We start from the raw sequence: 13,877 nt of genomic DNA, 5'->3' as shown, positions 1-13,877 counted from the left end.
AGGAACTAGTGGAGGAGATGAAAAGATAATTTCAGATGTAAAGCATCAAAAATAAACGGATAGATGGAGAATATGCTCGGGAGAAAATCTGGCCTGCTGTGGACAGGGCAGCTTGGGTGAAAGGCAGGGGGACAGTGATTGCAAAAGCCCAACGAAAGAACAAACTGGAGTCTTAAGAGAAAAGCTGCCTACCTGCCTTCTGTGGCTGAAGCAAAGACGGCCAGGGAACTGTGGGGCTGCGCCTCAGAGGTGAGTGGGTAGGGTTAGGGCTTAGCGCGTAAGGTCATGGGACTGGATTTTAGGAGAGATGGGTCCTTTGAAAAGGGGTTTTCAGGGGCTGGGGCTGGAGCTCAGCGGTAGAGCGCTCGCCTAGCACGTTTGAGGCCCTGGGTTGGATCCTCAGCACCACGTAAAAATAAATAAAATAAAGGTATTATATATATGGGGTTTTCAGCCGATGGCTGCTCTCATTTTGTCTGTTTGGAGGTGGGATCTCCGACGTTGCCTAGGTTGGCCCCTAACTCCTGGGCTTAAGCAATCCCCCTCCACCCCACTAGCTGAAACTACCCGGGCCGCCTCTGCACCCCGCTTTTGAGGGTTGCTTTCCTAGTATGCTTAAAAGACTACTGCGGCCTTTTTGAGAGATGCATCCTTGGTTCTGCCCTGTTATCAACGGCCAAAGGGACAGCAAGCTGACAGACTCGAGAACACTTAGCCTGCGCAGGAAATGATCATCCAATCTCCGGGCGCCTCGGCCCCTCCCCTGCCATCCGAGGGGCGTGGCATCGGCGGTGGCGGCCCCGTCCCCCGCAGTCCGGAACCCGCGCGCTCACTGCCGGAGGTGGCGGAGATTCGCCGGCTTCTGTGCGCGTCCATGGCCGCCGCGCTGCTCGCCCGGGCCTGCGGCCCCGTCCGCGGAGGTGAGTGTGCCTGGGCTGCGCTCGCCAGGCCGTGGCCCCGGCCCGCCGAGCCGGCGTAGGTTCAGTCAGCGTGTCCTGCCCAGCACGGGTGGACGGGCTGGCCACACCCGCTCAAGAAGGCCCGCGACCTTTGCCCCAGTTCAGCTGACCCTGGCGCCCGCCTGGCCTAACCCTTCCCCTGCTGCTGTCCAACCCCCAACCCCTGGTAGCCCCTACTTTCAACCCATTTCGCACAGCTTGCGCCTACACTCCTGCAGAGTCCCAGGTCCACCCTTCCTCTAGTGCCAGGCCTGAGAACTACTTCATCAGTGACCTTGGACAAAACACTTAGTTCCTTGCAGCCTCAGTTGGCCTAAGTATGAAATGGCCACAGTGTATTACTACTATTCTCAGAATTGTTGGAAGGATTAAGTCACAGGGTTTATAAATTACTTAGTACAGTGTCTGGCACATAGCCGGTGTTCCTATGTAATGTTAATTGTTAACTATTTAATATAGTACCTTTCCCATCATATCATTTGTCTCCAGGTGTAGCAGCAGTGACACACATTTGGCTGAATCAGATTTGAACTGATCCACAGATCTAATAGATCTCTCCCTAATAACAATAANCCACACAAGCATGTTTGTTTCTTTCTTTCTTTCTTTTCTTCTTCTTTTTTTATGTACTGGGATTAAACTTGAGGCTGGCACATACTAGGCAAGTGTTCTAAACAGAGGTACATCTCTAGCCTTTTTATTTTTTTGTCTTGAGACAGAGTCTTGCTAAGTTGCCTAGACTGGTCTTGAGCTTGTGATCCTCCTGCCTCAGCCTCCTAATTAGCTGGAATTACAGGCATGTGCCCCCCTCCCTAGCTCCATAATTCTTTCTTGTGGGGGTTGTCATGTGCATGGTAGGAACTCTGGCCTCTGCCCACTGGATACCAATAGCATTTCTCCTTTAGTTGTAACAACCCAAAATATATCCAGACGTTGCCAGATGTCCCTTGGGGATCAAAATTTTCCCTGATGGAGAAGCTCTTAGTGAGTGGATCATGATTATTGTTATTAACAATTATTGTTGCTATTATTATTATTCAAGATCTCTTTCATTCTCTTTCTACTGACTCCTGCTATGCCTGCTGGCAGCTCTCCATACTCGGGTCTGGCGGAGGTTGCACACTATCTACCAGTCTGTGGAACTGCCTGAGACACACCAGATGTTGCGGCAGACGTGCCGGGACTTTGCTGAGAAGGAGCTGTTTCCCATTGCAGCCCAGGTGGACAAGGAACACCTTTTTCCGGCTGCTCAGGTGAGTGCACCAACCATAGCAGCCCATTTTGGCCATCTGCCCTCAGATGACTGGTTACAATGGGGGGAGAGGTGACAGTGACAGCCAGAGTCTCTAAGAGTCAGGGAACCTCAAAGGAAGGCATGGGACCCCAGAAATGCTCTGAGTTCACCATGAGGCCTTTAACCAGGATTCTACTTCTAGAACAATACTAATCGATAACAGGTGGTCAGTATGCTTTAATGCTCACAGGATGGTGGCCATGTGCCTTCCTCACAAGGGTCCTGTGGGGCAAAGGTGTTATTATTATATCCCCATCGTAGAGCTGAATGAGGCTCAAGTTTATGAGCAGGTTAGATAATGTACCCAAGGTCATGAAACTAATCAGCTGCAGAGTTAGGTCTTTGTCCCAGGTCTCACTTCTCTCAAGCCTTGAGAACCCCACCAATAAGTGCCTTCCCATGTTCTATTTATGCTCAGTCCATATGCAATGAAATGTTTAAGCTGTTACCAGTGCATCCCTTGACCTAGCAAGATGGCAGGAAAATGGTATAAACACTTAATAGGTACTTGTTGAATCAGTGGTTTGTGAAAGTACAAGTGTTGGGCGCTAATCACATGCCTGTAATCCCAGCAACCTGTGGAGGCTGAGATAGTGGGATCACAAATTTAAGGCCAGCCTCAGCCATTTAGTGAGACCCTAAGCAACTTAGTGAGACCTTGTCTCAACATAGAAATATAAAGGGCTGGGAATGTGGCTCAGTGGTAAAGCACCCCTGGGTTCAATCCCTAGGACCACCCCCCCCCCAAAAAAAAAACCCCAAACAAATGTTTCTTGCCTGTTTTTCAGTCAGAGTAATTTCAGAGTTGTGGTCCCCATGTACATGTCCTGCAGGTGCTGGAGCTGCTCTTCCAGCTTAATGAATGTGGTCATTATATTGGGCACTGTGCCCGGACGGTGGGAAGACCCAAGGAGCTCCAAGCTCCTTGTGAATACACAAGTGGCATTCTGGGTACCAAAATCAGCTGGGCATTTTGTAGGTATTAGACATGTCAACTCCTTTAATCCTGAGGAAATCCCTACTTAATCTAGTCTCCATGTTGCTTTCTGGAATGATTGCCATGATGAAGTGAGATCACGTTTCACGGATGCCTGGTACCTGGTACTTGAACAATGGTAGTTATTAATATGATAGTTGTTATTTTCATTACTCTGCCATGCAGCCAGCGCTGGCTTCATGAAAGAAGGTTCAGTTCATAAGTAATTGCTACGGAGTTTTAAATTAAAGAGACAAGACTCTCATTACCTTTAATACCAGCTCCAGGATGGCTTCTCCTAGCTCCCACCTCCAGCCACCTAATGCGGTGGCAAGGTTTACAGAAGAGACTAGTGAGAGAGAGAGAGAGAACACGCCAGGGAGTGGGCTTTTATTGGGGAACAAAAAATTCCAGGGAAAATCCCATCCAATGAAGGTTAAGGGGGGCAGCATCCCAAGGTCAGGGGCGACGATTGGGTCTTCAGGGCAGTGGCCAGGCACGCCTCTGCACAAGCCCTTGGACCTGGGAAAGGGTGGGGAATAGCTCTGACAAAGCTAAGTGCCTCTCACTCAGCCAGGGAGGTAACTCAGTTCACATGCGAGGATGACCTCCTACACATTACCGTTGAGAAAACTGAAGCCTAGAGAAGGGAAGTGACTTTCCTTCCAAGGTTTGCTGGTGTTGCTAGGCTTCACAACCCAAGTCTGGCTGGCTCCAAAATCCTTCCTTCACCATCCGTGTGGTTGTCCCAGAGGCCCAGCTGGCAGGCAGGGAAGCCCCATGCTAGTTGGGAATAGTGCCATCTAGACTGCCTGGTCCCTGCCCTGCCATACTCACCACACACATACTCTCAGTGACCTCGACTTTTAGTGCCTTTGTGGAGATGTGCAAAAAGGCAGATTCTTGGTGAGGAGAGAAAGGGGAGATACAGACGGGCCTGGTGCAACAGCAGCAATTTAGGCCTTCAAGTCCTAGCTGTGTGTTGGAATCTTCCTGCCAAGTGACAGATGGCCTGGTTTATTTTTCCTATATTGTGCTCTCTCAAATTATTACCAGTATCACAAATGTAGATATTTGCTCTGTGCAAAACAACTGAGAGAAGCAAAACCTTTTACGAGCCTATTCTTAACTAGTTCTCTGGCTTTGTGCTCTCATGCTTGCTCTGTGGGGATGGGGACATTGCAAATTCATCCTTCCAAATTGTGGCAGTAATGGGGCTTGGAGGAGATAAGGGACCACAGCCTCTCTTCCTTCTGGCATGTGGGAGGGGACTCGGGAAAGATTTCCTCAGGGCATGAGGGTAGCTGAGTGGGTGATAACATCCCTGTTTGGTTTTATTATGTACAAGGTGTTTGCATATCTGTGACCTCTTTGCTCTCCTTTGCCTCTGTTTGCAGGTGATATGTGTATTCTCTCTGGTTGTAGAGCTAGGGAGGAGGAGTGCCAGGCCTTCTGATCTGGCCAGTGTACCACATGAGCTAGGCACTTGTTTGGTGGCTGATGGATGCATGGGTTATTCCTCAATGTTTGCTTCTCTCATCTATGGCCTAACACTTTTTGCTTTTATCCCTGTTACTGTGTATGGTGCCAAGCACCCAGTAATAGAAGGTAATTCAGGATAAGGCAGGCAGAAGACTCAAACAACTAGACACACAAAAATCATATGGCATATCTGCAGAATTCTATATTACACATGAATGCTTCAAAATCATAATAGAAGCAGCTGGTAGTGTGGCTCAGTGGTAGAGCACTTGCCTAGCTTATGCAAGGCCCCGGGTTCCATCCCCAGCATCACAGACACATAAAAACCAAAAAAATCATACAAAAACCCAAAATCATAATAGTAATAACATCGGTAGCCAACATTTGGAGGCTTGTATATTCCAGGTGTATATCCATATATTAACTTATTTAATCTTTAAGACTACAGGATAAGTAAGCACTTAATTATCTCCAGTTTTCAGATGAGGAAACTGGAGCCAGAGGGTAAGTTTCTTACTCAATAGTGGCACCGTTGGTCGGTGAGAAGCCAGCGACTGGCTTCGGAACCACCCCCTGCCTACAATTTCCTTAGTGATTTCTGGTATTTTTTCCTAAAGAATTTTTGTTCCCCCAGAAAAGGAGACTTATGAGGGAAGGGTCAAGGGGAAAGGAATTGCGAGGAGGTTAGTCCAAGAATTAGGAGAAAGGCTAGGGCCAATTGGTGATCAGTGTGGCTAGTTTTGTAACCTTAATTGATCTTTAGTCTTTTTATGTGCAAACCAACAAGTGAAAGAAACAATTATGAATTCATAATGCCATTTTGCTATAAAGGGGATTAGGAAACAGAATGGTATCCCCAACAAATTTTTGACTTCTTAACCTTGAATATGTATTTATGTGTATAAAACTGAAGCCACTTTCGTCTCATTCATTTGGTGAATTATGATTGAATAAAGCAAAACCTGCTTTTCCTCCTCTTGCTTTGTCTCATATAATGGTAAAGCCACATAGAAACTTCTAGATCACACTCCATTTTTCTTCTCCCTCCTGCCCACTGACTCTTATTAATTCCACCTGGAAATGTTGTCCTGCCACCTTCTCTCATTTCTTCCAACCAGAACTTATTTCTCTGTCCCAAGGGCATTTCATTTGTAATTCATAATCCTCTGTGTTCATCACATTACATGTATTTTTTTTGTTTTTTAAGTCCCAAGGATCAATCAAATGCATCAGTCTCTATCATTGAGGCAAATCGCTAGCCATTTTTATTTTGTATTTTGAGACAGAGTCTCACTAAGTTGCTGAGGCTGGCCATAGTCGTCATCCTCCTGCCTCAGCCTCCCAATTTGCTGGATTACAGGCATGTGTCACCATGCCCAGCTTGCATATGTCTTTTTTTTTTTTTTTTTTTGTAGATAGACTCAATATCTTTATTTATTTATATTTATGTGGTGCTGAGAATCGAACCCAGGGCCTCATGCATGTGAGGCAAGCGCTGTACTACTGAGCTACAACCCCAGCCCTGCATAGGTCTTTTAAAGAATATATTCTTATTTTTAATTGACACATAGTAATTGTACATAGTTGTGGGACACAATGTAACATTTCTATGCATATATGCAATGTACCATGATCACATCAGGATAATTGCCCCATCTGTCCCCTCAGACATTTGTTATTTCTTTGTGTTGGGAACACTCAAGGTCCACTCTGGTGGCTGTTTTGAGATATTTAATTATTGTTGTCGTCAACCATAGTTACCTGATCCTTCTGTGCTGTGTGTCCCACATCAGTTATTTCAGGCAGCTTCCCGAGGGCAGAGTCCGGCACTTGTTCTTACTCTTGTCCTCTGTCACTGTGACACCTTGTCGGTAGTAAGTGCTCAGCAGTCAACAGATGCCTATAGGGTTTTGTTGAATTAAGCCAAATTGGGCACCTGTTGGATAAGCGCCAGCTCCTGGCCTCCTCATCATCCCGGCCTGTAATCCACACACAGAGCAGCATCTGGAGGAGGGGCTGGGGGTGGAACCCGGGCCTCTGAACTGCTAGGCAAGAGTTCCACCAACAAGCTGCATCCCAGCCCCTGGGTTTTATCTTGAATTAGTGGCAACTCTTCAGCAAGGTAGGATATGTTATTTTTTAAAGGAAATTAGTTTTTGCCAGGCACGGTCGCACATCCTGTCATCCCAGCAGCTCTCGAGGCTGACACAGGAAATTGGTAGTCCAAAGCCAGCCTCAGCAACAGTGAGGCCCTAAGCAACTCAGTGAGGCCCTGTCTCTAAATAAAATACAAAATAGGGCTGGGGATGGGGCTCAGGGGTCGAGTGCCCCTGAGTTCAATCCTTGGTACCCCCCCATCCAAAAAAAAAAAAAAAGATAATTAGTTTAATGAATAAGGTGTGCCTAGAATTAATTCAGTATTTTTAAAATGCCAGTTTAGATGAGAAGTGCCTTGAAGCATTGTTTTGATAGAAGTCCTTCCTTCCTTCCTTCCTTCCTTCCTTTCTTTTTTTTTTTTCTTTCTTCTTCTTCTTTTCACTTTATAAAGAAAAGAGGTTTGTTTAGCTCACAGTCCTGGAGATTCAAAGTCCAAGATCGGGTAGTGTTGTTTGGCTTCTGGCAAAGATGTGCCCAAACAGGAAGGTCGAGGGTGAAGTGCCCTTTAAACACTCCCAAACTCGCGGCAGCAGGTGCTGGAGGCTGAGTGGTATGTGGGCTGCTGGAGGAGGGCCTCCCCTGGTTTCTTTGGGGAGTGTGGAATCCGCCACACTGGGCACCCTCGGGGGCAATAGCCTCTCTCTAAGGTGCAGGTCCAGTTGCTGGTTCTCTGACTGTGGCCGCTCTGGGAGGTTGTCCTTGAGAGGGCCCTGAGGGTCAGGTCTCTCTGTGAGAAATGCTGAAACCAGGGCTGCCTGGCCCGCCAGCAGTCACCCCACTCACCCGCTGACCCCGCGTCCCCCCACCGCACTCTTTTGTTTTGGTTTCTTCTTTTCGTTCATGTTGTCTCCTCTCTGTCACCCTCTCTTTCCCTCACTGCTGGTCTCCTGTCCCTTTTTCAGGATGCCCTTTAATGAGAGCATATTGTCAGCTGTATGGTTTCCATCCCCATCTTTTTTTCTAGAATGTTCCTGGGGCTGGCCGCAGCACGCTGCCTGAGATGTAGAGATCCATGTCAGACGGCGAGAGGCCAGGCAACCCGCGCTCCCTGATGAAGTGGGGTGGCTGGGTGGACACAGGCTCGGGGGTGGAGCGTTCTCCCTTTGGCCAAGGGAGTCGATGTTTGTTTGTTCTAGGGCAGTCTCTCTCTCTCTCTCTCTCTTTTTTCTGGTGCAGGGGATGAAACCCAGGGCCTTGTGCATGCAAGGCAAGCACTCTACCAACTGAGCTATGTCCCCAGCCCTTCTAAACATCATGAGCTATTTTAGCCTCAGTCTCTTGCTGGGAGGCAGGAGAGAGAGCCTTTCAACAAGGTTCCTGTGAGGGTTGGACGGGAGTCTTAAGAGCCTTGCACATTCTAGAACCTAGAATGCAGGGTCCAGCAGCAGAGGCATTCCATAACAAACCTCTTTTGTCACCTGAAAAGAGGTTTGCTGGGTGCCTCGAGTGTGGGCTAGAGAGGTGCTGTGTCCCGAGCCACATTTGTGTCAGCACTGTGCCGTCTCCACATTCTCTGCACAGTAAAAAAAACTGCAGAAACCATCCTTGACTTTGAACTTGCCTGCTCCCCAGTTGATTCCTGCCTGTTGAAATGATGTTCATTTCTGGCCAGGCACAGTAGTGTGCTTTTGTCATCCCAGTGACTCAGGAGGCTGAGGCAGGAGGATTGCAAGTTTGAGGCCAGCCTCAGCAACTTAGACAGTGTCTCAAAATTTTAAAAAAGGCTGGGGATATAGTTTAGTGGCAAAGGACTCTGGGTTAACTCTTCAGGCTCTCCTCAAATAAATATTTCTGAGTAGGATCATACCCCCTCCCCCAAGTGTTTGGTGGTCACAGAATGACCAGGGATTAGGATGTGAATATCTGTGGAGGCTGCCCTTGTGCCACCTGCACCCTGGCCATCTTCTTCCTTGCATGTGTCCACTTTGGGGACTGCAGAGCTTGATCAGCACCTGGGGTCAGCACAGTGCAGACAAGTTTATGCCCCACTCATATTATGCAGGGTAGACCTGAGGTGTGGAAGCCTCACCCCACCCCAAGTTTTGAGTCTTGCAAGAGAGTTTCCCAGGGAACAGTCCAAGGAAGAATCAAGCAGGCAGTTTCATAGAGGACAAAGATTGTCACAGAAGTCAATCCCAGCAGGTTGAGAGGTACCCCTTCTCCTTGTGTCATGGTAAATAAGAACTCTCAGCCCCCTGGTGACACTAAATGCTCATCAATCTCAGAACAAACCTGTGCAGTAAGTACTGTTTTTTTGGGGGAAGAGGAATGAAAACTTTCAGAATCCAGAACTAAGATTAATTATAGAAAAAGAAGAAAAGACCCACAGGCCTTGTTCTTAGTTTATTCCTTTAAGTGAAATGGTAAGAAAATGGTTATAAGAATGCGTCAGTATCCCTGGAGTCTGCACCCGTGGATTCAGCCAACCTAGGATCAAAAATATTCCAAAAAAGAACTCCGCCTCTTTCTGAACATGTCCACCTGTTTTCTTGTCATTATTCCCTAAATGATACAATATAACAACTGGGTACAGAGCATTTACATTATAGTAGGGGTTCAGAGTCATCTAGACATGGTTGAAAGTTTCTGGGAGAGAGCTGGGGATGTGGCTCAGGGTGGTGTGTGACCTGGCCTACACAAGGCCTAGCATCTGTTAGTCAACCCGTCAGTTTATCAATCAACCCATTTCCTCCATGCTGTAGAGATAAGACACCATTTTATACGAGAGACTTGTGCTTCTGCGGGTTTGATATCTGCAGGGCGTCCTGGAACCAGTCCCCTTTGGATGCCAGAGGGTGACCATAGGAGAGGGTTCATCAAAGCACTTCCCCTTCCTCCCGCTCCCTGCGTCTCAGAGGCACCTGGTTTTGGTTGTTTCTCCCTGAAGTTAGGTAGGTTTGTTTGTGGTCCGCATCTCAGGTGCACAGCAGCCTTTGGAAAGGTTAAGGGATTTGTCATAGGTTAGCAGGGGCAGAGCTGGGCAGTATGATAAGCTAGTTAAGATTCTGTGCCTTGCCCAGGTTTCAGTCCCAACCATAACTTACATACTCTGTGGCCTGGAGCAGATTCCTTAACCTCTCTGAACCCAGTTTTTTTAGTTGTACTAAAAGGCTAACATGAGCATTGTTTCACATAACTTCTGAGAGACTCAAATGAAGCAGTACACATAAATCACTTAGGTACAGAATTTGGCATACAATAGGCACTTGATATTAATAATTACTATTATTATTGTTGTGATTATTCCAAATAAAAAAATCCTAAACTCTTATCATCCCTTCTTTCCTTTTACTGGCATTGGGTATGTAGCAGTGAGGAAAAACAAAGTCCCTGCCCCTCATGATCAAAGAGAGAGGCCTTAGTCAGAACGAGCACATTGATAGACCTGAAATTCTGGCTGCAGAGCTATTGTGAGGGTGTTGCAAGAGCGTGATTTCACTCAGTGCAACAGAGTGGTGGCCCAGAGGGGTGGGGCTTGAGCTGAGATCAGGAGAGGAGAAGCCTGACACGGTGGCGCACGCCTGTCATACCAGCGGTTTGGGAGGCTGAGACAGGAGGATCACAAGTTCAAGGCCAGCCTCAGCAACTTAGCGAAGTGCAAAGCAACTCAACGAGACCCTGTCTCTGAATAAAATATATTAAAAAAAAAAAGGCTGGGAATGTGCTCAGTGGTTAGGTGCTGCTGGGTTCAACCCCTGGTACCAAAAAAAAAAAAAAAAAAAAGGAAGAAAAGAACAGAAGGCGAGGAGGAGAAAAGAACTAGTCTGTCGAGGGCGTTGCTGACGTGTGACGGGAAACAGCACATGCCAAGGCGGATGGCGGGGAGAGGAGCACAGGTGTGCGCTGCGCACCTCTGGGAGTGAGGGAAGGTTGGGTGGGCACAGTGCTGCCCTGCTCCTCACCTTGGAGTCCCCTAAAAACTTTCTGTGCCTGGCGGGGGAGGCCCCTCCCTGGACTCAGGGACCTGGCCAAGTGTTTGCCCCCGGGCAGGTGGAGTGGGGGCTGGGGGCTGGCCTCACTCTCTCCTCCTTGCCCTGGGCCAGGTGAAGAAGATGGGTGAGCTGGGACTTCTGGCCATGGACGTGCCCGAGGAGCTGGGTGGTGCCGGCCTCGACTACCTGGCCTATTCCATCGCCATGGAGGAGATCAGCCGCGGCTGTGCCTCCACCGGAGTCATCATGAGCGTCAACAATGTGAGGCCCTCCTGGGCTCCCGGGACCTGCAGGTTGCGGGAGGCTCCCGTGGGTGGGCAGGACCCTGCCAGGGAGCAGCGGCCAGCGGCCAGCCTAGGCTCCCAACCCTCGCCTCCCTGGAGTAGCCTCTGGACTTTGTCCTGTGGAGTGGACCTCTGGAGACCGCAGGCCACTGGGAGGCCTCTGACCGCTGCCTGCTGTCCTCCCAGTCTCTCTACTTGGGGCCCATCATGAAGTTTGGCTCTGCGGAGCAGAAGCGGCAGTGGGTCACACCTTTCACCAGTGGTGACAAAGTTGGCTGCTTTGCCCTCAGCGAACCAGGTACTGTGGGCTCACTTCAGAATCAGGTGACACCTGGATGGGAGCTGGGGGCCCCTGGGAGAGGCAGGGACAGAGCCTGTGCTGCTGGACCAGGTGCAGCTCCCTGTCCCATGGCCAGAGGGAAGGCCCTGTGGGCAGCGGAGGCCATTTGCCGGGGAAGGGAATGCTGCTGCCCCTGGTGTGCAGGGAGGACTTGGCTTGGGGTCCTTCCGGCTTGGAGGCTGGGCCTGAGTCTGTGTGTGGTGCAGGGAACGGCAGCGATGCCGGAGCCGCCTCCACCACAGCCCGGGCCGAGGGCGACTCGTGGGTCCTGAATGGCACCAAAGCCTGGATCACCAATTCCTGGGAGGCCGCAGCCACCGTGGTCTTTGCCAGCACAGACAGATCACTGAAGAACAAGGTGGGCCAGGCTGGCAGGGCCCTGGGCTATTGTCCTTTCGTTTGAGACCCTCCTGGCCTGTGCCTGCTCTGGTGGGGCCTTCCCTCCCCCTGGAATCCGCACCTCCTCCCACCAGGCCAGCAGAGGGGGTGGGAGCCCCAGGCTGCGTTGGCTGTCTTGGTGCATCCAGCCTGGCAGCCTCACGAAGCCTCTTGGGGCCTTCCAGGGCATCAGTGCCTTCCTGGTTCCCATGCCAACTCCTGGACTCACATTGGGGAAGAAGGAGGACAAGCTGGGCATCCGGGCCTCATCCACGGCCAACCTCATCTTTGAGGACTGTCGCATCCCCAAAGAGAACCTATTGGGGGAGCCAGGGATGGGCTTCAAGATAGCCATGGTGAGCCTGGCAGTGGGCAGTGCCCTGGGGCCAGGCCCTGGGCCCCGCTGCACAGCCACTGACAGGCAGGCGGTCCCCACAGCAAACCCTGGACATGGGCCGCATTGGAATTGCCTCCCAGGCCCTAGGCATTGCCCAGGCCGCCCTCGACTGTGCTGTGAACTATGCTGAGAACCGCCAGGCCTTCGGGGCGCCCCTCACCAAGCTCCAGGGCATTCAGGTATAGGTATGGGGCCAGGGCGGTGTCTTTCGCAGCTGGGTCTGGAGCCAGGGGCCTCTTTCTGGTCCTGCGTCTTCCTCCCCCTCGTCCCTGTCCTTGGAGGGAAGAGATGTACTTGCTGATGGAGGGGGCTGGGTTGTTGCAGTTCAAGCTGGCAGACATGGCCATGGCCCTGGAGAGTGCCCGGCTGCTGACCTGGCGCGCTGCCATGTTGAAAGATAATAAGAAGCCCTTCACCAAGGTGCGTGTGGGGTGGGGACACAGGGTACCCTCTGAGGGAGGTGTCGGGTGGGTCTCTGTTCCTTGGCCCCCTGTGGTCAGAGGGGTGGGCCTGTGGGGTATTGTGCAAAGGGTCTCCCACAGGTTCACCCCTGCTGCAGGGCTGTGGAGTGGGGGGCTCCCCTTTAGGGGAGGTTGCTGACTGACATCCCGCTGGTTAGGAGGCGGCCATGGCCAAGCTGGCTGCATCGGAGGCCGCTACAGCCATCAGCCACCAGGTGAGCGTCCAGGTGCTCCCCTCCTCCTGGGTGCAGGGCCCTCCCCATCTTCACCTCCTGAGCCCCTGCTTTCTGTCTTAGGCCATCCAGATCTTGGGCGGCATGGGGTACGTGACAGAGATGCCCGCTGAGCGCCACTACCGTGACGCCCGCATCACTGAGATCTATGAAGGCACCAGTGAGATCCAGAGGCTGGTAATTGCTGGGCACCTGCTCCGCAGCTACCGGAGTTGAGCCTCTGAGGGACCAGTGCCCAGCTGGCAGCGCCACGTGCCTCACCTTGACTCCAGGCAGACCGTGGGCGGGCACCTGCCTCTGCAGGCTCCCCGGCTCCCTGCTCCACAGATCAAAGTAAATCTCAGGGAGAGGACAGGCCAGCTGCCGTGGCCTGTGTCTGAGGACACGTCCATCATCAGCATGGATCCTGGGTCCTGATGCCCCTTCTGACCGACTGTGCCTCATTTTATAACCCTGAGTGGCCATGGCCTCCTGCAGGCAGGACCTTGGGGAGGGCTAAATGACACAGTGGCACCCCAGTGCCGTCCTGTGGACCCTGTACCTGGGCATGGAGACTCAGGAGGGACAGGCTCTCCCCAGGGTCAGGGCCCAGGAGGAGCAGGTGGGTGCCTTAGCAGCTGTGGTCAGGCCCTGGGGTCCCTGGCTGGGAAGGACTGCAGGGCTGGGTTATGGAGCCGCCTCAGGTCCGGGTGGGTACAGTGTGTGGCCTTCTGGTCGTGTGGGGACTGACTGCTAATAAAGCCTACCTGTGCCTTCCCCGCCTGTGTCCTTGTCCTCCCCGGTGAGTCTTTTGTCCGTGTGGTCCCTGCTGTCGTCAGCAGACCCCACCCTGCATGTGGTAGGCCACTGGTCTTGGAAAGCCCCAGGCTTGGGGGGGTCGGGCTGCTCAAGAAGGCTCAGGAGAACCAGGAGCCTCTCTGACGTCACATCCAGTGCCAGCAGGGAGGCCTCCCAGGGATTGTTGGGGGGGTCCCTAGGCAACCC

At 51.2% G+C, this 13,877-nt stretch overlaps 1 protein-coding gene across 3 annotated transcripts; it reads left to right on the top strand.

Moving 5' to 3' along the window:
* The first annotated feature begins 766 nt into the window (after positions 1-766).
* Acads (acyl-CoA dehydrogenase short chain) lies at positions 767-13,649 on the top strand. 3 transcript variants are annotated; one of them, XR_007341423.1, is made up of 10 exons: positions 767-920; positions 2,049-2,212; positions 10,912-11,061; positions 11,187-11,382; positions 11,631-11,782; positions 11,988-12,158; positions 12,241-12,378; positions 12,524-12,619; positions 12,759-12,875; positions 12,957-13,649. XR_007341423.1 is itself a non-coding variant. In XM_015505189.2 (10 exons), exons 1-10 carry the CDS (start codon positions 875-877, stop codon positions 13,107-13,109), a joined length of 1,239 nt encoding a protein of 412 aa, XP_015360675.1. In that variant the 5' UTR covers positions 768-874; the 3' UTR covers positions 13,110-13,649. The 3 variants fall into 3 exon arrangements, 2 of the variants coding, with proteins under 2 accessions (XP_015360675.1, XP_048641640.1); XM_015505189.2 differs by having other exon boundaries at positions 768-920; positions 11,271-11,382; positions 12,819-12,875; XM_048785683.1 differs by having other exon boundaries at positions 768-920; positions 12,819-12,875.
* Positions 13,650-13,877: the final 228 nt, after the last annotated feature.

The sequence above is a fragment of the Marmota marmota genome, unplaced genomic scaffold (genome assembly GCF_001458135.2).
Source record: "Marmota marmota marmota unplaced genomic scaffold, marMar, whole genome shotgun sequence".
NCBI lineage: Eukaryota > Metazoa > Chordata > Mammalia > Rodentia > Sciuridae > Marmota > Marmota marmota.
Note: the sequence above shows the minus strand (reverse complement) of the source record. Positions and strands in the feature narration are given on the sequence as shown.